The sequence below is a fragment of the Molossus molossus genome, unplaced genomic scaffold (genome assembly GCF_014108415.1).
Source record: "Molossus molossus isolate mMolMol1 unplaced genomic scaffold, mMolMol1.p scaffold_m16_p_1, whole genome shotgun sequence".
NCBI lineage: Eukaryota > Metazoa > Chordata > Mammalia > Chiroptera > Molossidae > Molossus > Molossus molossus.
The window spans coordinates 59,959,280-59,986,829 of NW_023425344.1; the positions used below are offsets into that span (position 1 = coordinate 59,959,280).

Here is a 27,550-nt window from a genome sequence, read left to right on the forward strand (position 1 = left end):
TTTTTTTTTATCATCAGATAGAGTGGGATGGAGGGAGGGAGGGAGAGAGAGAGAAACATTGATATGATAGAGTCTTAAATTCAAGTCTTGAAATCATTTTGAGTTGATTTTTGTATGTATTGTAAAATTGTGGTCCTGCCCTGGCTGATTTGGCTCAGCAGTTAGAGTGTCGGCCTGAGGATCAAAGGGTTGCAGATTTGATTCCCAGTTAAGAGCATGTACCTGGGTTTCAGGTTCAATCCTCAGCCCCGGTCAGGATCCTGAGGGAGGCAACCAATCAATGTGTCTCTCTCATATCAATGTTTTTTTTCACTCTCTCTCTCCCTTCCTCCCTTCCACTCTGTCTAAAAATCAGTGGAAACATATCCTCTGTGAGGATTAACAAAAAATAAAATAAATAAAATAGGGGTCCAGCTTCATTTTTTTGCATGTGGTTGGCCATTTATAAATGAGACCATCCTTTCTCCATTGTATATTGTTGAGTTTTATGTCATAAATTAATTTACTATATATGTATAGGTTTATATCTAGGTTCTGTATTCTGTTCACTTATCTATAATTTGTTTATACTTATTTAAATTCCATTTTTACCAAGTTATTAATTCATTTTATTTTTTTAACATATTGACTTGATGTATTGCCTAAACATTAGAAAACTTTAGCAGACTCTTATCTGCTGATGTTTTCAGGGATGTGGACACTTCTTCCTGTCTTAGATTCTCCAATATGTTAAACCCCATTAAATCCCTGCCTTCCAATGAGCCTCTTCTGGTCATCCCAACCCACAGTGATATGGTTCTTCTTCCAAACTCTTAAACTGCTTATTTCATGTGGTACATGTGAGATGCATTGAATTACTCATTGCTTTTTATATAAATAAATATTTTATTTCCAAATGAATTATGAACCACTTGGTGGCAAATGAAGTCATTGTTTCTTCATATTCCTTTTGTGCTTAACATACTGCTGCCCATTGTCGGTAATTAGAGTACATTTGTTGATTGGTCAACAGTATCACATCCTCATCCTCATTATCATTATCAGCATCATCAATAAGCATTTACTAAGAAAAATGACAAATCATTATCTAGAAGAGCAAAGTATGTCCTCAAAAATGCTCTACACATATTTTTCCTGCATCATATGCAAGAAAGAAAACGCTGTCTCTCATTCTGTTGAATTCGTGGGACATTATGAGCACAAAATGGTTCTATGATCTACTAGAACATTTGAAGGGATTGAAATAGCATCAGGACATCGGCCTCACATTCCTTCAGGCCTTCATTAGCATGCTAACTCTAAGCAAGCCAAGTCATCTCAGCCATTGATCTATATGCTCATCTGTAAAATCGCCACTATTGCCATTTCTTTCCTATATCCACCACTGGGCTATACTGTGGGTAACATAAGAAAATAAAAGGTAATTCACTTTACAAAGGCAAATCCCTTATAAAAATCAAATTTTGTTCATGGTTATCTTAAAATTATGTTCCCAGATAAAAATTCTCAAGGGGATCAATGGTTTTTAAAAGATATTCTCTGTGAAATTCCCACATAAACCCCCCCGGAATATGTTTCAAGGTAATACAAGCTCCTCTCTGCTCTGAAGCACTGTATGAGTGCAACTCATTTGCCTTCCTTGCTTCTGAGATCTTTAAGTTCCTGGGAAACATCCAAGAAATGATCATAGTCCCAGCAAGGGAAATCCAAGCCCTCTCTGCAGTCTGACCTATCTGAACTGCTACTGTTGTCCCCATTCTGCACATGACAAAACTGCCTCACAAGATTGTTGTGAGTTGCAAATGGGATAATTTTTGTGAAAACCCTATGTAAAGGCTTGTTTTTAGGTGATTAACTCAGGAAAATTTATAATATTCATTTATTAATTTCTTTGATTTGTTGATTTTAATAGGGGTATTTTTGTGAAGAATTCACAAATATGAGATTTCAGATTTCAGTAATCCATATTCAAATTGATGTTTCTCCAGAGAAAGACAGGTATCATATGATCTCACTGATTTGTGGAATATAATGAACGTAACAGTCTGAGGAATGGGGTAGTCCCAGAGATGTGGAAGTGGGGTACAGACTGACAATCCCCAGAAGAGGGGGTGGTGGGGAAGAGATGAACCACAGAACTTATATGCATGTATGCATGAACAATGGACATGGACAACAAAGCTGGGGACAGGGCAGGAAGGGAGGGAGAGGGGGAATCAGTGGGGGGAAAAGGAGAAACATCTGTAACAAAAATAAATTAATTAAAAAAAAAACAATAACAAAAAAAAAACAATAACAAATTGATGTTTCTCATAATCAAAATATGGAACTTGAACTAGATATGGTGTATGCTATGTTCTAATCTTCATTAATAGAAAAGTGTAGCATTAACTATTTCTATAGCTATATCTATCAAAAATACATACCGTTTTATGGGCTTTTTAAATGCTTAAATAAATCATACAGAAAGGACGTGGGCGAGTTGATATTTGAAATTGACATCAATATAAGTTGACAAGTTGGTGTTTTGTCTTAAAAGATAAATGCTACTGGGTTATTTGGGCATAATTATCATGATTAAGAACAGAAGTGTTTTAAGTGGGCAGATAACAGAGGTAAATACATTTATTATTTTTAAATATATATATATCTTGAAATCACTATTTTTTCCACATTACCCTAAACCACATTCTGCATGTTTCGAATGTCAGAGAGTTTAGGATTAAGGGAAGTTCTTTTTATCTAATACTTATTCTCAGAGTTTTCTTTGATTTCTTTTTTCTCTACCATGATACATAAGACTTTTGAGTTCTTTAACAATCCTCTAGACTTATGAGCAAAAGAAGACAAGGATTAAGATGATCTTATTTGTACTTATTAAGCACACAAGTTATTCCAGTATTTTTTTTTTAAAAAAAAAAAGCTAAAATAACCTCAAAAATGTTTGCCTCTTAGATTTTTACATTCAGATGTCTAATCAACCTGCCACTTTCCTTTTACAGGTGTAAACTGAGTCACAAAGAGCTTAAGTTGTTTATCTCTGGTCATATAGCTGACTATTGACAGAACTGAGCATAAACCCTGGTGTTTTTACTCTCTATTATACCAAACTGTTGGTCATGACAACTAAATGTTTCCAAGAAGGATAAATATGTAGCTTTATATTAGAATGTAGGACCATTGAGGGAAAGGGTGGTGTCTTATTTACCCATGTAATAACAGCAAACCCTTATAATTATGTGTTGAGTAATTGAGCCGCTGCCTGGTGCTCCTTTCACCCTGGAGGATGGCATGTGAATGTGTGCATCTTCATTGAGACCTAGCCGTTCACTTAGCCTCAGTTCTGTGGTCTCACTGACAATAAGGGTCACAAACTCATATCTAGGAGGAGATAACAACCTCTAAGGCTCTGGTCTTGAAAATCCTAATGTTCAAAGTGATCATATGAAGGTCCCTGTGCAAATGTTATTTTACAACCCCTCAAGAGGAATTTTAACACATTGCCTGGCTGTACTGTTATGCTGCCAAGATGAGCAGACAAGTTCCTACAGGCACAGCTATTTCTATCACAATAGAATACTTTAGCAAGATTTATAGAAACCAAGTAAGTGATTGAAAAATTATAAAATCACACTGAGTGATGTAAGTTATATGTCTGATAGTATTATAATTATATTTTGATTTAAATGCAGAAAATTATGTTTGATCTCCAGACAGCTAAAACTTGCGTGACAACAGTCTTCCCCGATAGTAAGGTCCCTAATACAATAATCTAGGCAAATGTGTACCCTCTTTTAAAATGAGGTTTTTGTCCCAAATCCCAAAGTATACCCATGATAAGCTAAGCAAAAGCACATGAAGGGTACCTTTTTGTCTGTACTGGATTTTGTCCTAAGTAATCAAAGACACTTGAAATAGATTGAGAGGCCTTCATGTGTCCTTTTCAACCAAGCCTCTTCTGAATCTTTGTTTACCAGTCTAATAAGAAAGCCTTGGCAAGAAAACAAGGCAGAATTTCTTTCCAAGGCCAAGAGAAAATGAGCCTCATCTATTCAGCCCAGTTTTAGTGTCAAACAAGGAAAAGAGACTGCATGCCCCTAGCACCTCTGCTGCACTCATGTCCTGGAACCCGGCTTCTGAGGTCGGTATAAGGATGATGACTGCTGGGGATGGAAGGACCTTGGGGACTTTGGATCTTTCTCTAGATTAAAAAAAAAACAAAAAAAAACCAAAACACTAGATATAGAGGAGAAGAGGCTGCAGCATGTTGTTGGGCAATATTTCTGTGTTTCTAAGTTCTAATTCTGGCTCCACTGCCGACTCTATGGGTGAACTTGGGCAAATTATTTACAGTTATACCCCTAGACCTTGGGGAACACATATCATCTCTTTTCTTTCTCAAATCACTGGCTGATCCCTCCAGCCATCCTCACTGTCACAGTGGTAGAGTATAATATGAAGAAAGTAGGCTCGGGAATCCAACAAGTTTGGCTTCTAATTCTAGCTCTAATACATATAACTATAACATTGGAAAATTACTTCTTGTAAGTCATGGTTTTCTAATCAGTAAAATAAAGGTGATAAGTGTGCTTGCTTAGTAAGTTCACTGTACGTGTTAGATAAAATAATGTATGTATAGTGCTTAGCACAGTGCATGACCCAGATTGATCATTTAATAAATATTAGATATGACTTACAATAGCTGAAGCTTGGGTGTGAGCTCAAATTGGATGTGGGAAGAGGAGGCCACTCAGACAGATATAGTCTTAGACTTAGGGTTACTTGGGCCCCTAAATACAGTTTGTTATGTCTTTATATGATTCAGGCTAAGTCCTTAGAGTATGACTCCAGGTATTACCAACAAAGCCTCTGAGTAGTCATGAATTTCCACTATTTTATTTTATTTTTTGCAATTTTTATTAACTTATTTTTGTTTCAGATGTTTCTCCTTTTTCCCCATTGACACCCTCCTCCCAATCCCACCCCTACCTCAGCACTGTTGTCTATGTCCATTGGTTATGCATACATGAATAGAAGTTCTGTAGTTTATCTCTTCCTCCCCCGCCACCTCTTCTGAGGTTTGTGTTTGTACCCTACTTCTGTGTCTATGGGTCAATTTTGTTCATCAGCTTGTATATTGTTCATTATATTCTACAAATTAGTGAGATCATGTGATATTTGTCTTTCTCTGATTGGCTTATTTTGTTTAGCATAATGCTCTCCAGGTCCCTCAATGTCGTCTCAAAGGATAAGAGATCTCTTGTTCTTACAGCTGCATAATATTCCATTGTGTATATGTACCCCAGCTATTTTATGCTCAATCAATATTTGACAAAGGTGGCAAAAGTATACAATTGAGTAAAGACAGCCTCTTTAATAAATGGTGTTGGGAAAAATGGACAGCTACATGCAAAAATATGAATCTAGACCACCAGTTTACACCATACACAAGAGTAAACTCAAAACAAATGAAAGACTTAAATGTGACTTGTGACTCCATAAAAATCCTAGAAGAAAATGTAGGCAACAAAATTTCAGACATCACATGCAGGAGAATTTTCACTGATACAATGCCTAAGGCAAGAGAAACAAAGGAAAAATGAATAAATAGGACTGCATCAAACTAAAAAGCTTCTGCACAGCAAAAGAAACAACCATCAAAATGGAAAGGGAACCCATTGTATGAGAGAGCATAATTGCCAATGACAACATTAGATAAGGGGTTAATTTCCAAAAGATATAGAGTACTCACACAACGCAACAAAAGGAAGACAAAGAATCCAATTTATAAATGAGCCCTGGCCGGTTTGGCTCAGCGGTTAGAGCATTAGCCCGCGGACCAGAGAGTCCCAGGTTCAGTTCCTGCTAAGGGCACATACCTCAGTTGCAGTTTATCCCCGGCTCCAGATGGGGTTCTGTGGGTGGCAACCAGTCCATGTGTCTCTCTCGCATTGATGTTTTTCTCTCTCTCTTCCTCCCTCTCTCCCTCCTGCTCTATATGGAGATAAATGCAAAAAATGTCCTCGGGTGAGGATATAAAAAGAAAAAAATAAGAGCAGAGGACCTAAATAGACACCTCTCCAAACAGGACATACAAATGGCCAAGAGACATATGAAAAGATGTTCAATGTCACTAATCATCAGAGAGATGCAAATTAAAACAACTATGAGGTATCCCCTCATACCTGCCACAATGGCTGCCATCAATAAATCATCAAACAACAAGTGTTGGCGAGGATGTGGAGAAAAGGGGACCCTAGTACACTGCTGGTGGGAATGCAGACTGGTGCCGCCACTATGGAAAAGAATATGGTGTTTCCTCAAAAAATTTAAAATTGAATTGCCATTTGACTGAGTGATCTTACTTCTAGGAATATATGCTAGGAAGCCTGGAAACCAATCAGAAAGAATATATGTACCCCTAGGTTCATAGCAGCACTATTTACAGTCGCTGAGATCTGGAAACAGCCTTTGCAGCAGTGTGTAGTGGATGTTTGAAGGTCTGCAGTATTCTTGCTAAATCTAATCTTACTGCCATTTCTTTCACCAATATGCAGGTTAAATGCCAAAATACTGCCTAAAACATGAGTAAAATGAATTTATGTTTTTTGTACTCCTATTGGTTACTGCATTTCTCTAATTTTGAAGGATTAGGACAAAATCTTCACCTAATTTGTTTATCTCAGTCATCTCTTCTGTTTTGTCTTCCATTTTTATCACAGCACATTGTCTTCTGCAGAATTTTTCAAATTCTCCAGTGATGTTTTTAAATTAAATATACGAACATGGTATTCTTACATACAACTACTCAGTGACTTCCTATTGCATTTAAATCAAATTGAAAGCTGCTCCTAGAGCCCACTTGGCCTCCATAATTTGGTTCCTATCTGATCCCCCAATTTATTTCATGCCATCTTTTCCCTTCCGTCTTCTCTGCTCTCACTAGAATCCAGCCATATAGACCTTCTTTCTGTTTCTTGAACAAGATAGGCTCTTTTCTGTGTGAAGCCTGGTACAGTTGTTCCCGCTGCCTGGAATGTTCTTCCCTTGTATCTTCTCATTGCTTTCTAATTACTCAGGTTGCAATTAAAACATCTTCTTCTCAGAAAGGCCTACTTTAACCTCCCTATCTAGTAGCTCAGCCCATTCCAAATAATGTCAACTTTATTGTTCTCACAGCATGCTGTCTAAAAACAAGCAATCTGCAATTGTTTGTTTACATGTTTATGATTCTTCTTTCTCCACTGGAAAGCAGGCTGTTGAGAGCAAGGACTTGACCTTATTCACCACTTATCATCAGTGTCCAGAATAGTGACTTGCTCATGGACTCTCAGTAACTCCAGGGTGGGGCAAAAGTTGGTTTACAGTTTTTTCTATGGAAAATTATACAATAATTATAAATAATAATATAAGAATAAACTCTGTGTTTTGCATACTCATAGCTATAAACTTACTTCTGTCCCATCCTGTATTTATAAATGTAAGGATGAATGAATGGCTTGGAATCTTCCTTTAATAGTAGGCAAGTCTCCACCTATAACTTTTCCATATCTCTGAAATTTATTCAGCCCTGAATAATAATGTTTAGGACTTTGCTACCTTTATAGCAGTGAGAGTTTAAGTAACCTCTTTAACTGTCCACATGGTCTCCCTTCCAGGTAATACTTCACTGTCTTCCCTTATTCATGACTCACTGATTGCTGGGTGGGGCACCCTCACCTCTCTCTTTGGATGGTAGAGGGAGAGACGGGACACTTTTTAAACCCTTGGATAGACTCTAGAGTTTCCACCAGAAGGGACTCACTTCCAAGAGGTGTTATTTGGAGATATATGGTCCCAGAGAAACAAAGACATCCTTAAACTCTTTGTTTTTCCTATGCCTTTTGAGCAGTTTCAAACTACAACTATTTTTCTCACATTGCTTGTTCTGTATATTCTTTATTTGTTCATTATCATGGCATTCCTCATAATCTTATTTATTCTTTCCCACTCTTATTTGCATTTTCTCTGCTCCTCAATGCAACTCCAAAGGAACTTAAGCAAGAAAATAAGGCAATCAACATGAATTTCAATCATGCCTAATTTCCTTAATTGAATGAGCTATTCATTCAACAAATATTTATTGAGTGCTTAGCATGTGTCATACACTGTGCAAACCCTGGGGATATACCACTGAATAGGATAAAGTCTGTGCCCTCAGGTACATTCATTCTATTATTTTTGACAGCAATAAATAAAATTCAAAATACATTTAGTGTATATATTATTGCATGTATTATAATATATTAAAGTCTATTGTGCATCTACTAGGATGACCACATTCTTTTAGCCTCTCTTATTTATGACTTTTTAGACTTTGCTTGTGCCTGAAGTGCTTTGATCCAAACCAATACACTCTGCAAAGTTCTGAGTGCCTATCTGCCTACTAAAGAGAGTGCCTGTGCAATGCCACAGTCATTTTTCTGCTGGATTCCAGGATGGTCTCTTATTCTTATAATCAATTGTTTTCTCCATGCAAGATGGGTATCACATCAATGTTGATGGTAAAAAGGAAATAAAAACCCCTTTGTTCATAAGAATCACTTAGTTTTTGAAATCTTAACTGAAAACAACCTCCCTTCCTGCCTGCCACCCCATATACATAGCATAGTAGTAAGAGCATAACCGTCCCTAGTACCTTTTTTTGTTGTTGTTGCTTCAGATCTTCTTTCTTTCTTCTCCACCGCACTTTCCACCCAGGGCTGATTCTATGGAAGTATATGCATGTAATTAGGTCTCTGAATGTAGTTAGCTTTATCTAATATGGGGTTCCAGGATTTACTCCCGTGGCCCCCCTTCTATGGGATTACCTACAGCTACCTATGTCCCTATGTCTCTCTGCTCTTCTCCAGAATGCTCTAAATCTACATTTCTCCTTCTACTTTTAGGTTTTTATAAGCTCTCCCATTTGGGGGGTGAGGGGAAGAGAAGTGGCAGGGATGGTGTCGGTTTCAATACTAGTATCCCTGGCTTCATGCATTATTCCTAGCAGTGATTCTACATGCTATCCATTAACTTCTGTGCAAATAAAAAAATACTGCCATTGTTTTCTATTGAAATTCTGACTGACACACTAACCATGTGAGCCCAGGCCCTAGTACCTTCTCTTGCTTCAATTTCTTATCCATAAAAAAGGAGTAATAATGGTGCCTACATTATGAAATTGGTGTTAGGATTTAATAAGATAAAATCTTGGCACATAGTGAACACTCATTAAAAGTTAGCTCTTAGCACTATTTTCTGTTGCATGGTGACACTTTCTCTGAAGCATAATTAAATAGCACTCTGGCCAATTATCTTGTTGGACTTTGTTTAATCACCTCAATTCCAAAACTATATTGGTTACACACCTGCCATGAACCAAGAGCCAGGAGAGAGATTAAAGATGCAAAGTTAGATAAGGTATAGTCTCCAGGCTGCAAGGACCTTAACACTACAATATAATGTAGTAAGTGTGAAAATGGAAATATTTTTAAAACTGTTATGGGAGTTCAGGTGAGAAGCAAAGGAAATTCCTAAGATGACGGTGAAGAAAATTCCCAAGTATGATAGTTAATTCTGATGGAAGTCTAGAAAGAATCAAGTACAAGAAAAAATTACAGTGATCTCCTGAGGGTACATCTCCACAAAAAATAACAACTGACAGATTATGAGGGAGAGGAAAATGGTGGCAGAATGAATGGAAGCTACACAGACCATATCCCAAACTTGAATTACAACTAAAATAAAAACAAGTCACTTGGAAAAACCAAATGAAGAGCATCTAGAGAGAACCCTTAAAACCAGGGACATAAAGAAAGATCCCAAATCAAGATTGGTAGAAGCTGTGGAGGCATGAGAGGGCTGGCTGGGTGCCCATGGGCAGAAGTTGAAGACTGTCTTAGCTGTGAACAATTCCCTCTGAGAAGTTGGGAATTAAAACCACAGGCCCAGCACAGAGTGGCAGAACAGGGAAAGGTGCCCACATAACACCTGGCTGAGAAATCCCTGGAGCAGAGGTTTTGTCCAGCAGGGAGAGGCTCAGGGAACACCGGCACTTCCCTGAAGGGCCAGTGCGCTAAGTTACAGCTACAGCCACACATCTTGGGCTCCAGCAAAGGGAAAGTGGACTGGACTGAAAATGTGTGAGGAGAGTCGGAGGTTCATGGCACTGGGGAGAGAGCTAGGAAGGAGGCCCCGGAACTCTATGCCTAGTCACTCCCCACAAGACAGTAGGCATATTCCTTAAGAACTCCCTTCCCGGAGTGGCTTTAGCTGGGGGAGGGAGAAACTGCCCCTCTTATGGGAATTAAATGCCTCTTGGCAGAGAGAAGTAAAACCTGAGGCTTATTAATAGCCAGAGACTACCAACAAGCCAGTAAGCGTAAAAGAGCCTCTGAAAGCTTTGAGCTTTAGACCTGGCTCTCAGTGTTGAAGGTCATGGCTCTTGGGACTGAGCTGTGAAGGCTGAGGCCAAGGTTCCTATGCTGAACCACTCCCCCATGCTTCAGTCAAGTAGCCCCATCAGAGCAGCTTTAGCCTGGAGGAGAAGCAACTGCCCCTCCCTTGGGAATTTAACACCACCCTACCCAGAGAAGTACAACCTGAGACTCATTAACAGCCAGAGATGACAAGAAATCCAGTATGCAGAGATGAGATTCTGAAGGCTTTGAGCTTTGGGCCTGACTCTCAGTGTTGGGTGTCCTGACTCTAGAGACTGAGCTGTGAAGGCTGAGGCCTGTGTCCCTGCCCTGAGCCATTAACCCACATTGTAGAAACCATTTCCTTCTCAAAACAACTTTAGCCCAGGGGAAAGCAATTGCCCCGTCCACTGAAAAACCTTTTACCCTACTCACCTGTGGGATTTTTCATTCTGCTGAGGGCTGTAACCTGAGGCTCATTAAGTAACTGAGACTAATAGTCAGCCTGCAGGCAAAAGTTCTGGAATAATTGAATCATTGCTTGGCCTGCAACTCTACCCAGGAAAGTAGGAATAGACATTGGTGTTTAATGTGGTTCCTTCCATACTCATCTAAACCAGGAGAGGAAGCCACAATCAGTGGAACACTGACATTCACAGAGAAAATTTGGTGGGCTTCAAACTGCTGAGACAGCCAAAATGGTGAAACAAAGAAATAAGTTCCAAGTAAAATAATAAGAGAATTGTACAGAAGATGGGATAAATGAAATAAAGTTAAGCAAATTATTAGAGATAGAGTTCTCATTTATGTTTATGAGGGAGCTCCATAGCGTGGGTAAAAATATAAAAACAATGAAAATCAACCAATTGAAAATGAAAAACCACCAAGCAAAAATGAAGAATGACATAGCAGAAATAAAGAACACAATGAAAGGAATAACTAGCAGATTAGAAGAAGCTAAGGATCAGATCAGTGACTTAGAAGACAGGATAGAAAAAAAAAAAATAACTCAATCAGAGAACCAAAAATAAAAAAACAATTAAGAAACAGGAGGACCTTTTAAAAGCGCTACAGGAAAATGTGAAATGCAGCAACACCTACATCATAGGAATACCAGAAGAAGAAGAAAATGAGCAAGGGTTAGAGAACATTTGAAGAAATAGTGGCATAAAACTTTCCTAACTTGGTGAAAGAAAAAAGCATACAAGTTCAGGAAGCACAGAGAGCCCCAAGTTAGAAGAACCCAACCAGGCCCACATCAAGACACATCATAATTAAAATACCAAAAACTAAACACAAAGAGAGAATATTAAAGGCAGCAAGAGTAAAGCAACACATTGCCTAAAAAGGAGACTGCTTAAGGCTATCAGCTGATTTCTCAACAGAAATACTACAGGCCAGAAGAGAATGGCGTCAAGTATTTAAGGTAATGGAAAACAAAGGTCTGAATCCAAGACTACTCTATCCAGCAATGCTATCAGCCAAAATACAAAGTGAAATAAAGAGGTTACCAGACAAAAAAGGCTAAGGGAATATATTAGTACCAAACTAGCATGGTAAGAAATTTTAAAAGGATTGTTGTAATAAACAGAAGAAATAGAAAGAGAAACATAGCCTTAATAAATAAAAAATAGCAATAAATAAGCACATAATAACCTTATCAATAATAACCTTAAAGGTAAATGGATTAAATGCTCCAATCAAAAGATACATAGTAGCTGAATGGATAAGAAACCATAACTCATATATATGTTGTTTACAAGAGACCCACCTCACAACAAAAGACTCACACAGGTTAAAAATGAAGGGATAAAAAAAAAAATTTTCTAAGCAAATGGAAATGAAGAAAAGGCTGTGGTAGCAATACTCATATCTGATAAAATAGACTTCAAAATGAAGCCCATAACAAGAGACAAAGAAGGCCACTACAAAATATTGAAAGGATCTACCCAACAGGTTAATATAACCTTGGTAAACATATATGTACCTAATATAGGAGCACCAAAACATTTAAAAATTTCTGGAGGACTTCAAAGGAGAAATCATCAGCAATATAATCGTAGCAGAGAAATTTATTACCCCACTGACATCACTGGATAAATCCTCTAGACAAAAATTTAACAAGGAAACAGAGACTTTAAATGATGCATTATATCAAATAGATTTAATAGGTATTTACAGAGAATTACACCCCAAAACCGCAGGACTCACATTCTTCTCAAGTGCACATAGGACATTCTCATAGATAGACTACATGTTAGGACACAAACTAAGTCTCTACACATTCAAAAAGATTGAAATCATATCAAGCATCTTCTCAGATCACAATGGCGTAAAACTAAAAATTAATTACAATAAAAACACTCCAAAACATTCAAACACATGGAAGCTAAATAACATGTTATTATATAATAAATGGGTTACCAAGGAGATCAAGGAGGAAATTAAAAACTTTCTGGAAATCAATGAAAAAGAACATTACAACACAAAAATCTATGGGATGCAGCAAAAGCAGTCCTAAGAGGGAAGTTCATAGCAATACAGGCCTACCTCAAGAAACAAGAAAAGTTTCTAATAAGCCATCTACACCTACAACTTAAATAATTAAAAAAAGAAAATAATTAAAAAAAGAAAAACCCAGAGCAAGTAGAAGGAAAGAAATAGTAAAAGTGGAAATAAATGACATAAAGAAAACAATTCAAAAGACCAATGAAAGAGAGAGCTGGTTCTTTGAAAAGATAAACTAGATTAATGAACCTTTAGCCAGACTCACCAAGAAACAAAGAGAGGACCCAAATAAACAAAATCAGAAACAAAAGAAAAATAAAAACTGATACCACAGAAATACAAAGGATTGTTAAAAAATACTATGAACAATTGTATGTCAACTAATTGGACAACCTAGTCTCCCAAAACTGAACTAGGAAGAGTCAAAAAACTTGAACAGACCAATAACAACTAAGAAAATTGAAGCTGTAATCAGTAAACTCCCAGCAATCAAAAGCCTGGGGCCAGATAGCTTCACAGGGGAATTTTATCAAATATTCAAAGAAGAACTAACATCTGTTCTCAAATTCTTCCAAAAAATTTAAAAAGAAGGAAGACTTCCTAGCTCTTTTTATGAAACCAGCATAATCCTAATTCCAAAACCAGAAGAATACTTTAAAGAAAGAAAACTACAGGCCAATATCTGTGATGAACATAGATGCCAAAATCCTCAATGAAATATTAGCAAATTGGATCCAGCAATACATTAAACAATTATTCACCATGACCAAGTGGGATTCATCCCAGGGATGCAAGGCTAGTACAATAGTTACAAATCAATATATGTGATACACCACATAAACAAAATGAAAGATGAAAACCATATGATCATATCAATAGATGCTGAAAAAGCATTTGAAAAAATCCAGCACCACTTTCTGATAAAAATGTTTAGCAAAGTAGGAATAGAAGAATTATATCTCAACATAATAAAGGTCATATATAAAAAACCTACAGTCAACATCATATTCAATGGACTAAAAGTAAAAGTAGTTCCCTTAAAAACAGGAATGGGACAGGGATGCCCACTTATGCTGCTCTTATTTAACATAGTACTGGAAGTCTTAGCCATAGAAATTAGATGATAAGAAAAAATAAAAAGGATATAAATTGGAAAGGAGGAAATGAAACTGTCATTATTCGCAGATGACATTATTTGTACATAGAAAATCCTAAAGGACTCCATTAAAAATCTACTAGATTTAATAAATGAATTTGGCAAAGTAACAGGATACATAGTTAGCATCCAGAAATAGATGGCATTCTTATACACCAATAATGAACACTCATAAAGGGAAACTAAAAAATCAAACCCATTTACCATTGCTACAACAACAAAAACTACCTAGGAATAAACTTAACCAAGGAGGTAAAAAACTTGTTCTCAGAAAACTACAGAACTTTGAAAAAAGAAATAGACGAAGATATAAAAATGTGGAAACATGTATCATATTCATGGATTGGAAAAATCAACATCATTACATGTTTATACTACCCAAAACAATCTACAGATTTCATACAATCCCTATTAAAGTACCAACGGCATATTTTACATATCTAGATCAAACACTCCAAAAGTTTATATAGCACCATAAGAAACCCACAGCATTTTTGAAAAAGAAGAACAAAGTGACAATACCAGATATCAAGTTATACGACAAAGCCATCATAATTAAAACAGCCTGGTACTGACACAAGAACAGACATATAGATCAATGGAACAGAACAGAGAACCCAGAAATTGACCCAAGACATTATGCACAATTAATATTAGACAAAGAATGCAAGAGCATACAATGGAGAAAAGACAGTCTCTTTAATAAATAGTGCTGGGAAAATTGGACAGCTACATGCAAAAAAAAAAAAAAAAATGAATCTAGACTACCAACTTATACCATATACAAGAATAAACTCAAAATGGATAAAAGACTTAAATATAACTCATGAAACCATAAAAAATTCTAGAAAAAAAATGTAAGTAGAAAATCTCAGACCATATGTAGCAAAATTTCAACTGATACATCACCAAGGGGAAGAGAAACAAAGCAAAAAATAAATAAATGGGAGTAAATCAAACTAAAAAGCTTCTGCACAGCAAAAGAAACAAGCATCAGAATGGAAAGGGCTCCCACTCTGTGTGAGTACATATTTGCCAATAATACATCGGATAAGGGGTTAATATCCAAAATATATAGAGTACTCATACAACTCAACAAAAGGAAGACAAACAATCCAATTAAAAAATCTGCAGAGGGCCTGAATAGACACTTCTCCAAACAGGACATAGAAATGGCCAGGAGACGTATGAAAAAATGTTCAACCTCTCCAAGCATCTGAGAGATTCAAATTAAAATGACTATGATATATCACCTCACACCTGCCAGAGTGGCTGCCATCAAAAAATCCTCAAACAACAAGTGCTGGTGAGGATGTGGAGAAAAGGGTACTCTAGCACACTGCTGGTGGAAATGAAGACTGTTGGAACCATTATGGAAAATAATATGTTGTTTCCTCAAAAAATTATAATTGAACTGTCATTTGACTCATTGATCCCACTTCTAGGAATATACCCTAAGAAGCCTGAAGCACCAATCAGGAAGAATATATGCCCCCCTATGTTCATAGAAGTGCTATTTACAATAGCTAAGATTGAAAACAGCCCAAATGCCCATCAGTAGATGAGTAGATACAAAAGCTGTGGTACATGTCGTCAATGGAATACTATGCAGCTGTAAAAAAAAAAAAAAAAAAAAAAGATCTCTTACTTTTTTAGATGACAGGAGGAACCTGGAGAGTACTATGCTAAGCAAAATAACGTAAGCCAGTAAGAGAAAGACAAGTACCACATGATCTCACTTATTTATGGAACATATGAACAAAATAAGCTGTCAACCAAAAGAGATCCAGAATCATGGAAGAAGGGAACAGACTAACAAACCTCAGAGGGATCAGTGGTGGGAGGGGTGGGAAGAGATAAACCAAAGAACTTATGTGCATATATGCTCAATCATTGCACACAGACATTAGGCTGGGGATTGCTGGAGAGAGTGAGGGTGGGAAGGAAAGGGTCAATGGGTAAAAAAGAGGTGACATATGCAATACTTTCAACAATAAAATAAATAAATATAAAAATTTAAAAATCATGTAATAAATAGGAAAAAACTGACAGATTATGAATGCATTGAGAAGATATTGATAGTTCTACTGAAATTCTTGGAGTAGATCCATGATGAGCACATAGAAAACTGAAGGGAGTAGGAAGCCAAGGCAAGTAAACTCTTAGAAAAGAAAACATAGTTGGAGCAAGAAAATATAATTATAACAGCAGGAATAAATACTTTGACCTTTCTCATTCTATGGTTCAGCTCTGGCTAATTTAAATGGTACTAAAACTGGGGTGATGAGAGGAGAAAACATTAAAACAATTTTTAAGTTAAAAGTTTAAAAATTAAGATATAGCAGTATTAATGTTATTTAGAAACAGCTAAAAGTCAAATGAGGAATATTTATCATAATTAGTGGGGAGTAAAGAAGGTAAAACTAATTATTGATAAGCTTTGAGATAGTATTTGAGTCTTAGAAAATATATGAATGAATTATTGAATACAAATAAATAGTAATGAACTTGAATATAAACATCTTGCACAAAAGGGGTTACCTAAAAGCGAGAGGTGTGATTGGCCCTGGAGTGGTAGTTTGGCATCAGATTATAAATAATCTTGAATACTAAAGAGATTGTACTTCAGAATACGAGGTAACTAGTAGAACAAGGAGAGACATTCAGACATCTGTTGTAGAGAGGAAATTCTGGGATACTCTTAAGATGGCTGGAATGAATGAATGGTGTCAGGGAAAGTAGTTATTATGGTTCAGCAAAGAAATAATGAGGTTTGAAATAAGATGTTGGCAATGGTCCTAGAAAGCAAAGGCATGGTTTGAGATAGATCTTAAATGCAAAATCAACAGGACTTGTTGATTAGTTTGATGTGGGAAATAAAAGAGAAATTAAAAGTAATACAGAGTCTTATACATTTTGATAGTGAAGCTATCTGCTGTTGTAGTAACATAATTAAAAGCAGATCTATACCCTTCTCAGGCAAGGGAAACAAAAGAAAAGAATAAACAAATGGGACTATATCACACTAAAAGATTTTGCATAGCAGTGGAACCCAACAAAATGAAAAGACAAACCACTGAATGAGAGAAAATATTCACCAATGATACATTTGATAAGGGGTTAGTTAATATCCAAAATATATTTTTTTAAAACTCAACACCAAGGAAACAAACAATCCAATTAAAAAATGGGCAGAGAACCTGAACAGATACTTTTCCAAAGAGAACATACAGGTAGCCAATAAACACATGAAAAGATGCTCAACATCACTGATCATCAGAAAATACAAATTAAAACCACAATGAGATATCACCTCACACCTGTCCGAATGGCTATCATCAATAAATCCACAAATGGCAAGTATTGGCCAGGATGTGGAGAAAAGAAAACTCTCATACACTGTTGGTGGGATTGCAGATTGGTGCAGCCACTACAGAAAATAGAATGGAGGTTCCTCAAAGATTTAAAAATAAACTACCTTATGATCCAGCAAGTGCACTTTTGGGTATTTATCTGAAAAAAAATCCAAATCACTAATTTGAAAAGATATATGCACCCCTATGTTTATTGCAGCATTATTTACAATAGCTAAGATATGGAAGCAACCAAAGTGCCCATCAATTGTTGATTGGACAAAGAAATACTGGTACATATATACAATTGAATATTACCCAACCATAAAAAAAAGAACAAAATCTTAACATTTGTGACAACATGGATGGACCTAGAGGGTATTATGCTAAGTGAAATAAGTCAGGCAGAGAAAAACAAATACCATAATATGTCACTTATATGTGGAATCTAAAGAACAAAATAAATGAACAAACAAAACAGAAATAGACTCATAGACACAGAGAATAAGCCCTTGCCAGATGGGAAAGGGTTTGGGGGGTTTTGGTGAAGAAGGTGAAGGGATTTAGAAGTCCCAGTTGGTATTTACAAAATAGTCATGGAGATGTAAAGTACAGCATAGGAAATATAGTTGATAACATTGCAATAACTGTGTATGGTGCCACATGGGTACTAAACTTATTGGGGGATTACTTCATAAATTATACCAATGTCTAATCACTATGCTGTACAACTGAAACTCATATAAAATAATATTGAATATCAACTGCAATTGAAAAATAAGAATAAAATAAAAATAAAACTGCAATTACTGTCAAGTTAGTTTCCCCACCCCTTGAATCTAAGCTGGTCTGTGACCTCCTTTGGCCAGCAGGACTTGGAAGTAAAAGGGCTGGTTCTGAGCCTAGGCCTCCAACAGGAAGGACAAAGAACTGTCCTAACGGTAACCCTGAGAATTGTGTGAGTAGTGTAGATATGTGTCTAAATGCAACTGAATAAGAGGATATAGAATTTCAAAATAATTACAGCATAAAAAGTTTCAGAAAATAACTTGTTTCAGGGAAATTTATAATGATTATAACTTATAATAAAAATTTCAGAACAGTTTTAAAATGTTACAAAACAATGTTTGTCAGAACTTAGACTCCATTTGTAAAATTGTTTCTTCTGAAATGAAATGAAGGTTCCCCAAAATTAATGATTCATAAAAGCATTGCAGAGTTAAAATTCCAGGAGATAAAAACCCATGCTGTGTTTGTCTCCATCAGGGTGCATGCCAACAGTCTCAGAGGGGTAGTCCAAGAACTTTGCTTGTTTGACAGCTCTCACCCCCTGAAAAGGATGTTTCCCTTTCAGTGCAGTGACATGCTTGCTTAGCATGCATTTTTTTTTTTTTATGTGTGTGTTTTTTTAAGTGATTTTGGCTTCACTGTTGAAAAAGTCCCATTTTGATGTATCAGGTTTAAGTCTCCTAGTTAGTGTTTGGCAAGAAAAATCAGGCAACACATGTATTCAACTCATAACAAGTTTATGATTTTGTATTTTAATCCACTTCTGGGAAAAGACAAGCAGCCAAAGATCCAAATGATATATTAATGGTCTAAATTGTACTTTAATTCATCTTTTACCAACACATGAGAAGTAATGAAGACCTAACTAAGCATTCTAGGAGTCTTGTCAGCTGACACTGGTCACAGACCATCTCAGTAAAATCTCAGCTTCCACATGATCCTTGGCATCTAAGCCCCTACTTCAGTATCAGGAACACTTGTATCTTGGTACTATCAATAGCTAGTTCTTGTGGGTTTGTCGTTGTTACTTAAAGAAACAGTAGTGTTTCCTGCATAGGTTGCAAATAAATATAGAGCAAGTTTCACGACTTCAAATGAGTATCATTTGATTTACGGAAATACTTGTATTGGTTATATATTGACTGGTCTAGAGGGGATTAAATGGTCTTATCTAAGAACAATGAGCATTTTGGAAATTTTCCTTTTATAAACATAACATCATCATTTAAAAGAGCTTTGAAATATATGAAGTATGGTTTTCACATGTCTTTTGGGAAATTAACTGTGATAAAATTGTTATTAGAATGAAAAAGATCATATATTGTATGATTCCATTTATATAAAAAATCCAGAAAAGGCAAATCTATAGAGACAACAAGTAGAGTAATGTTTGCTTGGGGTTGGGGGTGGGAACAGGGATGACTGAAGTAGGCACAATCTCTCTGGGGTGATGAAAATATTCTAAAACTGGATTCTGTTGTACAGCTTTGAAAATTTACTAAAAATCACACTTAAAACTTTGGCATAAATTTTACCTTAAATAAATTATACCTCAATGAAGCTGTTATTTAAAAAAAGAAAATGTTATTCGAGAAATTTAAAACAATTAATTATAATATTTTTCAATTCCTTTTGAAATAATAGAGGGCTCCAAATCAGGAAGCTTTCAATCACTAAAATATGTGACACTCAGGCTGAAATAAACCTAATTCTATAAAGAACTCTCATAACCTATTCAGCATGCTCTGGATACCAGAATCATAACTTTATTGTCAAGCACATCCATCTAGTATAATACTTGAAAATACTGTTTAAATTTTAACTTCAAAATACATTCAAAAATTTAACTGAGAGTGGATAAACTTAACAAAGGAATTTAACCAATGTACTGCAACCTAAACATAATTATCCACACCTAGGCAATGGAATTCTGATGTTCAATTTTTTTATTCAGTAAGTCAATTTTCTTATCCTAAGGAACTGATAAAACTCTTAACATCGTATTAATACAATAGCAACAGTAATAGTAAAAAAAAATTAGAGCAATAGGTAATATTTACTGAGTGTTTACCATGTGCCAGGCATTATTATGTGCTTAATGAAAATAGCATTATTTAATTCACACAGCAACACTGAGAGGCAGTTGCTATGCCCATTTTACAATAGAAGAAATGGAATCTTAAAATGGATAACTTAGCAGTGTCACCGAGTAAGCAGATTGCAGGGCCAGCATTTGGATCCAGCTCTGTGTGTATACTGTGAAGTGGTAAGAACATGGGCTTCATGGGAAACTCCCCAGGGGGATGAAAGTGGTACCCCACTCTGGCTTCCTGTCTTTGGGGAGGTTACTTATACTCTCAATGCTTTGAGCTTCTACATTAATAAGATGAAGATAATAATGCTATCTAATCATTATACACTTTGGGGATAATTAAATAAGATAATGAATGTAAAGCTTCTAATGTTTTGCTCAGAAGATAGTGGTTTCTTAATAAATGATAGTAGCATTAGTAGGAATAATTAGTATTCACTTTGGAAAAATATACATTTTTATAAATGAATACATTAAATTAATTAATCAAAAGTGTTAGTTAACATCTTATTCTTGGACAATTCATATAATAAAAAATAAACAAGAGGCAGGAAGATTTTGACCAGTCCTCAAGTGATTTACAACTATCTCTCACCTCTTCTATCTCATTATTTTTTCTTATATCCCTAAACTCTAGTTTTATGATGATGAGTTTCTAAGGTTAAATGTTGAATTTTAATTTCCTGACAATTTATCACCAATTACTACACGTAAATAGTTCTAATCAATTTATAAAATAATTTGATGAAGCAATTATTGATAAAATAATTTGAGTAACCTCCCCAAGGACAGGCAGCTAGAGTGGGGTACCACTTTCACCCCCAGCGATGTTTCCCATGAAGCCCATTTTCCTACCACTTCACAGTATACACACAAAGCTGGGTCCAAATGCTGGCCCTGCCCCCTGCTTACTCTGTGACACTGTTAAGTTATCCTTTTTAAGATTTCATTAGGAAGATTTTTTATTATAGCAAATATTTTTTCTATTTCACTAAAAATATTTTTAAAATATACTTTTACACATACGTAGCCACGCTTAGAAAGATGAAGTCATTTTCGTTTGCTTTGTATGAATTTGTGTGAAACCATCTTATGATTATCTTTTCTAGTTTTAAAATTATAGGAATTTTTATTGGATATTTTGTTTCTATTGAAAAAATTTTAAAGTCACAGATATGGTGATCACCAGAATTTCCATTGAGAATGAAACAGTGTTTGTATGTTGCTTACAAATTGGGCATACAGGGCAGAGAGTAAGACCTTGATAGCACCTGAAGGTGAGCTGAGAGGTTCCATGCAAGACAAAAGGAAAAGTTTATTCTGCTGCTCTATTGAGTTAAAGGAGAAACAAGAAGAAGGGAGAGGCTTTAAGAAGGCTTAACTAATTAAATGCTTAGATTCAAGCTGGGTTTTGGGTTTTGTTTAGTTATGCTTTTTGATTTGGAGGGGTATTTGGTTTGGTTTGGTTTGGTTTGGTTTGGTTTGGTTTGGTTTGGTTTGGTTTGGTTTGGTAGAAACTCGCTGGGTTTCGCAGGAACCTACTTAAGAGAGTATGGGCCTTACGAATATAGAAAGGCATTAAGAGTTTGAGCGACTGACCCAAAGACATGTGGTGAACCTGGAGGGACCCACACTTACACCCAGTTTGGCCTCACTTGAAGTTCTCTAGCTTCAGAAAAAACTCAGAATTCACAAAAATCACAGAGCAGACACTTAACTCGTGTAAGGCTGGAATGTGAAATTTGAAATAACTTTCCTCAGATTTCCATAGACAGGAGGCTTTAAATCACATAAGAGGGCTACATATAATAATGTAAAATAGTAAAATGGTCAAATATATATAATTTTAGACCATCAGTCATTTTACCCAAGAACAGTATATCCAAGAACTTTGAAAAGTAAAGATGTTTAGGTACTCAAATGGTCAAAACAGAGCATTCAACTTTGTGTTTTTAATTCTTTACCGTCTATATTAATTCTATGGTATTTATGCAATTTTTTTGTTTAAAATAGAGCTTAATGAGAAAGATACATTTACCAGAGTGATGAGGCTATATTTGGTTCATCCAAGTTTGAAATTGTTATAATTTTCTGTGAGTTGAATCTTTTATTATCTTCATCTTTAGTAATGCTTTTTGCCTTAAAATCCATTTTTTCTAATAGTAATGTGCTGATATAGCTCTTTTTTAGATATAAATTCCTTATGTATATTCTTTGATCATTTAACTTTCAACCTTTTGTTTGATATCATATCTTTGCGTTGACTATAATAACCTTTGCCTTTTAAACATTTGACCATTTATATTTATTGTAATTACCTATTTTAATTTGTTACTATCTATATTAGTTTTCTAGAGCTGCCATAATAAAATACCACAGACTGGTGGCTTAAATAACAGAAATTTATTTTCTTACAGTTCTCAAGGCTAGAAGTCCAAAATAGATTAAAGTGGCAGCAAATATGGTTTCTTTTGAGGCCTTTCTCCTTGGATGGCAGATAGTTCCTTTTTACTGTGTCCTAACATCATCTTCCCTATGCACAAAACCCCTAATATCTCTCTGTGTGTTCCAATTTTCTCTTCTTATGAAGTCTGATTGGATTAGGACCTATCCTAATTGACTCATTTTAACTTGATTACCCCCTTTTTTTTTTTTTTATCCTCACCCGAGGACATTTTTCCATTTTTTGTACAGATAGAGTGGGAGGGAGAGAGAGGAAGGGAGAAAGAGAGAGAGAAACATCGACGTGAAGGGACACATCGAGTGGCTGCCACCCGCACGACCAACCAGGGCCGGGGACAAACTGCAACCAAAGTACATGCCCTTAGCGGGAACCGAACCTGGGTCTCTCTGGACCGCAGGCCGACGCTCCAACCGCTGAGCCAAACTGGCCAGGGCTGATTACCCCTTTAAAGGCTCTATGTCTGAGGTAGTTTGGGGTGAGAGTTTCAACATTTGGATTCTGAGGGGCTATATTTAGCCCATAACACGATCATTACATTTGTGTGTTTCTTTCATATTTTTCCTCTTTATTTTAACCCTCTGTTTTACTGACTGATGACTGTTTTTCATTTTATTTTTTATCTAATAATTTAAAAGTTATATAAATAGTTTTCTATTTATTGATTATGATCCTAGATATATACATGCATATTTATTAAATTCTAATAGTATTTAATATATTGATAGCTGCCTTCATTTAAAAAAACAACAACAAAGACTTCCCAACATTTTAATTCTGATCACTGCTTCCAAATACACACTTATTGAAAAAGAATCGGATATACTAATCTTTTTTTTATTATGGAAGACATTATTGTTATTATTTTAGATAGTCAAATCTTTTATTTACTGCTTTCTTTGATTATCATTCTATTCTTTATCTCTGACTTTTCAGCTGGAGTCACTTTCTTTTGCCTGAAGTACATCCTGTAGAATTTCTTTGAGCAAGAGTCTGGTATAAGCCAAGTTCCTTCTATTTTTGGTCTAAAATTTTTTACATTTTGCTCACTAGAGAGGTATATTCTCTGGATATATAATTCTGGAATGACTTTTTTTTTCTCTAGACACATTGAAAATATTTTATTCATATTTTTCTTATTTCTTAGCTTTATGTTGAAGCAATAAGTCCTGTTAGTCTCTCTACCTGAAAGTCTGGATTTTGTTTCTTGTCACCCTGCACCCGCACAAGGTCATAAAATCCTTGTATAAATTCCCTGAGGTTGGGAAAATGTCTACAGAGCAAAGATGACCTTATAGCTCTGCTTTCTTCTCTGGGTTCCTGCTTTCACTTAGATTTTGGACTATGAGCATTCCTTATTTTCTTGCCAGAGCATAAATGTATGTTATAAATTGCCTTTAAAATTATATCCAGGCCCTGGCTGGTTTGGCTCAGAGGTTGGAGTGTCGGCCTGTGGACCAGAGAGTCCCGGGTTCCGTTCCTGCTAGGGGCACGTACCAAAAATAAATAAATAAATAAATACAATTATATCCAGAATTTTGTTTTCAGCAGGAAAGACAGTCTCAATATCTGGCATGCCAGTCTGCTGGAAAAATAAGCTGATTCATCTTTTATCTAAAAAGAAATAAAGACTGAAGAGGTTTTGTTTTTTGTTTTTTGTTTTTTTAATTTGCTTTTGTTGTTGCTGTTGTCCTGTTGAGTTCCATTTTAAAAGTTGAGGACTTATTTTGGACTTTTTTTCCCCTCCCTCTGTCCTTGCATGACTTACCTAACATCAGGAAAAGACTTGATGGAATAAAGATCTCAAACCCCTTTAGGACTGCATATGATTTTTTTATAGTTACAACCCATGGCCTTATTTAAGCAGAGATAGCCATACTAGCAGTGTTAGAGTCTCAGAAAGTATTTGAGTTACTATCCATTTAGAATTTATGCTGTAAAAGCTAAAAACCAAGTGGCTTGAAGCATGCAGATATCTATATAAATTTAACTTGGAGTGATGTGGGGCAAACGAAGACTAAGGATCGAATCTACAGAAGACTGAGCATGGGAATAACAATGAATGCTAGTTCCTCCATCCTTACCTTCGGGAAACATCTCTAATCCATCCCAACACTTCCTCCTCTTGAGCCACAAACATGCCTCAGAATCTTTCTCAGCATTCTCAGTACCCACTGCCAAACTACCAGAGAAGGCAGGAAGATGATGCAAAATAACAGCTAATTGTAAATTCTATTTTTGTTCTTCCCTTTTTCAGTTAGGATATTGTTAGCACTATGTTTTCTCAGGTCAGCAGGGAAAAGAATTTTTTAAGTTTTATAACTTCACCCTTCTGGATGCTCTGCTATCTAAGGTAACCCACGTTAGTGCTTCCTATAATTAACTACACAAAGACCAAACAAGTAACACCCAGCATTGCTGGAAAGGAGAGGAAGACTTATTTACGGGTTATTCCTAATGAGAACTTGCCAGGAAATTGTACACTTTGATGTAGATTTGAAAATAAATATATTAAGAGCTTTTCTAATTCTTTTTTTATTTCTTTTGTAGAACTTGAGATCAGTGTTTATTAGCTTGATTGGGAAAAGACTGTCATCCATTTGTGTTACCTTGTGTCCACCTTAGGGCCTTTGTAGCAGCTGTTCCCTTTGCCTGATAGGCTCCTGTGCTAGATCTTACTTCCTTTCATCCTTCAAGTCTTGGCTTCAGTGTGACCTTCTCAAGGATTTTCTGATTACTCTACTGAATGCAGCCTTCACTACTAACAGCCCATTCTCTATCCTACCAACATCCTTATGTGCTTTGTGGCATTTATCACTCATTGGAAGTATTTTTTTCTTTTGATGCCTATTCTCTGTCTTCCATCACCAGAACATAAATTTTGGGAGGTCTTTGCTGTCTTGTCCTATCACTGTATCCTTGGCACCTACAACAGTGCCTAACATGTACATGCTCAATGATATTTGTGAAGGAATTAATATGAATGAGAAATGTGTACCTGCTTTATAGTTTTGACCTATGGAATTAATTTGGTAAAGTCATTTTAATTTGCAAAGAGATATTTTTATTCTTATGGTAATGAGAAAAAGAGATCCAATTTATATTTCTATGACAGGAAATACATAGGAGTTCAGATGAAAGAAGAAGGTAAGGATTAGAAGGACAAGCACATGATTATCGATTTGAATCTGAGTTTTTCCATTTACTAGCTGTTAGACTTCAAGTGAAGTACTCAATCTTCCTGTTTCTCAGTTTGTTTGTTTTAATCTAAAAATAGTCACAAAGAAAATACAATAGGATTGGGGGAAACTAAATAAATTATGTATTACAAACACTTAAAATAATGTCTGTACTTAGGAAGAAGACGTCTAAAAGTTATTTATATTGTTGTATGAAATTACTATAAATTCACTTTTTAAAAAAATATGTTTTTATTGATTTTTTTAGAGAAAGAGGAAGGGAGAGAGAAACAAAAACATTGATGTGAGAAAGATACTAGGGATCGAGCCCACAAGCTGGGTATGTGCCCTGACCTGAAATCAAACCAGGACCTCTCAGTCCATGGTCTGATACTCAGTCCACTCAGCCACACAGTCTGAGCTAAATTCACCTTTTTTTTAATGATCAGTTAAATTGCCATAAGTTTCTTTATCCATCAGGAGAAAATAATAGTACCTACCTCTTAGGATCATTGTAAGGGTGAAATATAAAGTACTCAGGATAGGATCTGTCTCATGTAACACCCAATAGCCATAGCTTTTATTATAATAAATGATTTACTCAAATGACTTTCATTAATTTATTTTCTCCATTCTCCATTCTTCTGTGCTACCAGTCTGTGATCTTCATTCGTGACAAAAATTCTCATGGGCAAGAGATATCAGGATACATTGACTATGCGCACAGGCTGAAGACGGAAGATTTCGAAGTCTACTTTAATGGGAAAAAAAGGCTTCTTCCAAGATCCACAGATTTGAGGTAATTTGTACACATTTCTCATAACTTCAATTAGAGAACAAGCTCCTCAGAGGCAGGGAAAAAGGACTTTTATTTCATGTTCTAAACTGTGCCTAGAGTGCTAATGTATACATAGTAGGAATGTGGTAAGAGTGGTTTCAACAAAAAAATAAATTTTAAAATAGGGAATGAACATAGATGCATTTTTTTTTTCATTAACAGCCTGAGAATGAGAACTCTTCAGATATGAAATGAGTTAATTCTCAGTGACATTCCTTTTAACTGATCAGTAGAGCCTAAACATTGCTAACCTCATAAGGCTCTTGTACCACTTGGGACTCAGTTTGTCTAGAAGCCACAGGCACAGTCCATCTAACATATTCTCTTCCCACTCTTTTTGGCCACCAACCAAAGTGCCGGTCTCTGACTGGCTCGCTCTCATTTACTCTCATCACTGGGATTCCTTCCACACATCATTCTTTTTACCATTGACTCCTACCCTTTCCTCTGGAGCCATGATCTCATCACATAGGAACTGCTCTACACTGGTTATCTATTCACAGAGCCCCTCTTCCTCCTTCTGAATAGCTCTCACACTTAACTTCTTACTCTGTCTTTCAACTTGCCATAAAATGCAAAAGTAGTAGCAGCATTCTGCTTTAACTCTCCACTGCTGTATCCATCCAGCTCATTAGTTGACACTTGTCACAATGCTCTACTCCTCTGACATCCCTGCCATCTCCTATCCCTACTTTTTGCTGTTATCTAAAGACTTCCTAACCCATCACCACTTTC

The 27,550-nt window shown here is 35.9% G+C and overlaps 1 protein-coding gene across 2 annotated transcripts in view; it reads left to right on the forward strand.

The window, feature by feature from the left end:
• CFAP299 (cilia and flagella associated protein 299) overlaps positions 1–27,550 on the forward strand; it is a 619,623-nt gene that overhangs the window by 511,346 nt on the left and 80,727 nt on the right. For both annotated transcript variants that reach the window (XM_036279669.1, XM_036279661.1), the window contains one exon: positions 26,634–26,776. In XM_036279669.1, coding sequence (XP_036135562.1) covers positions 26,634–26,776 — 143 coding nt within the window. The remainder of the gene's footprint in view (positions 1–26,633; positions 26,777–27,550) is intronic.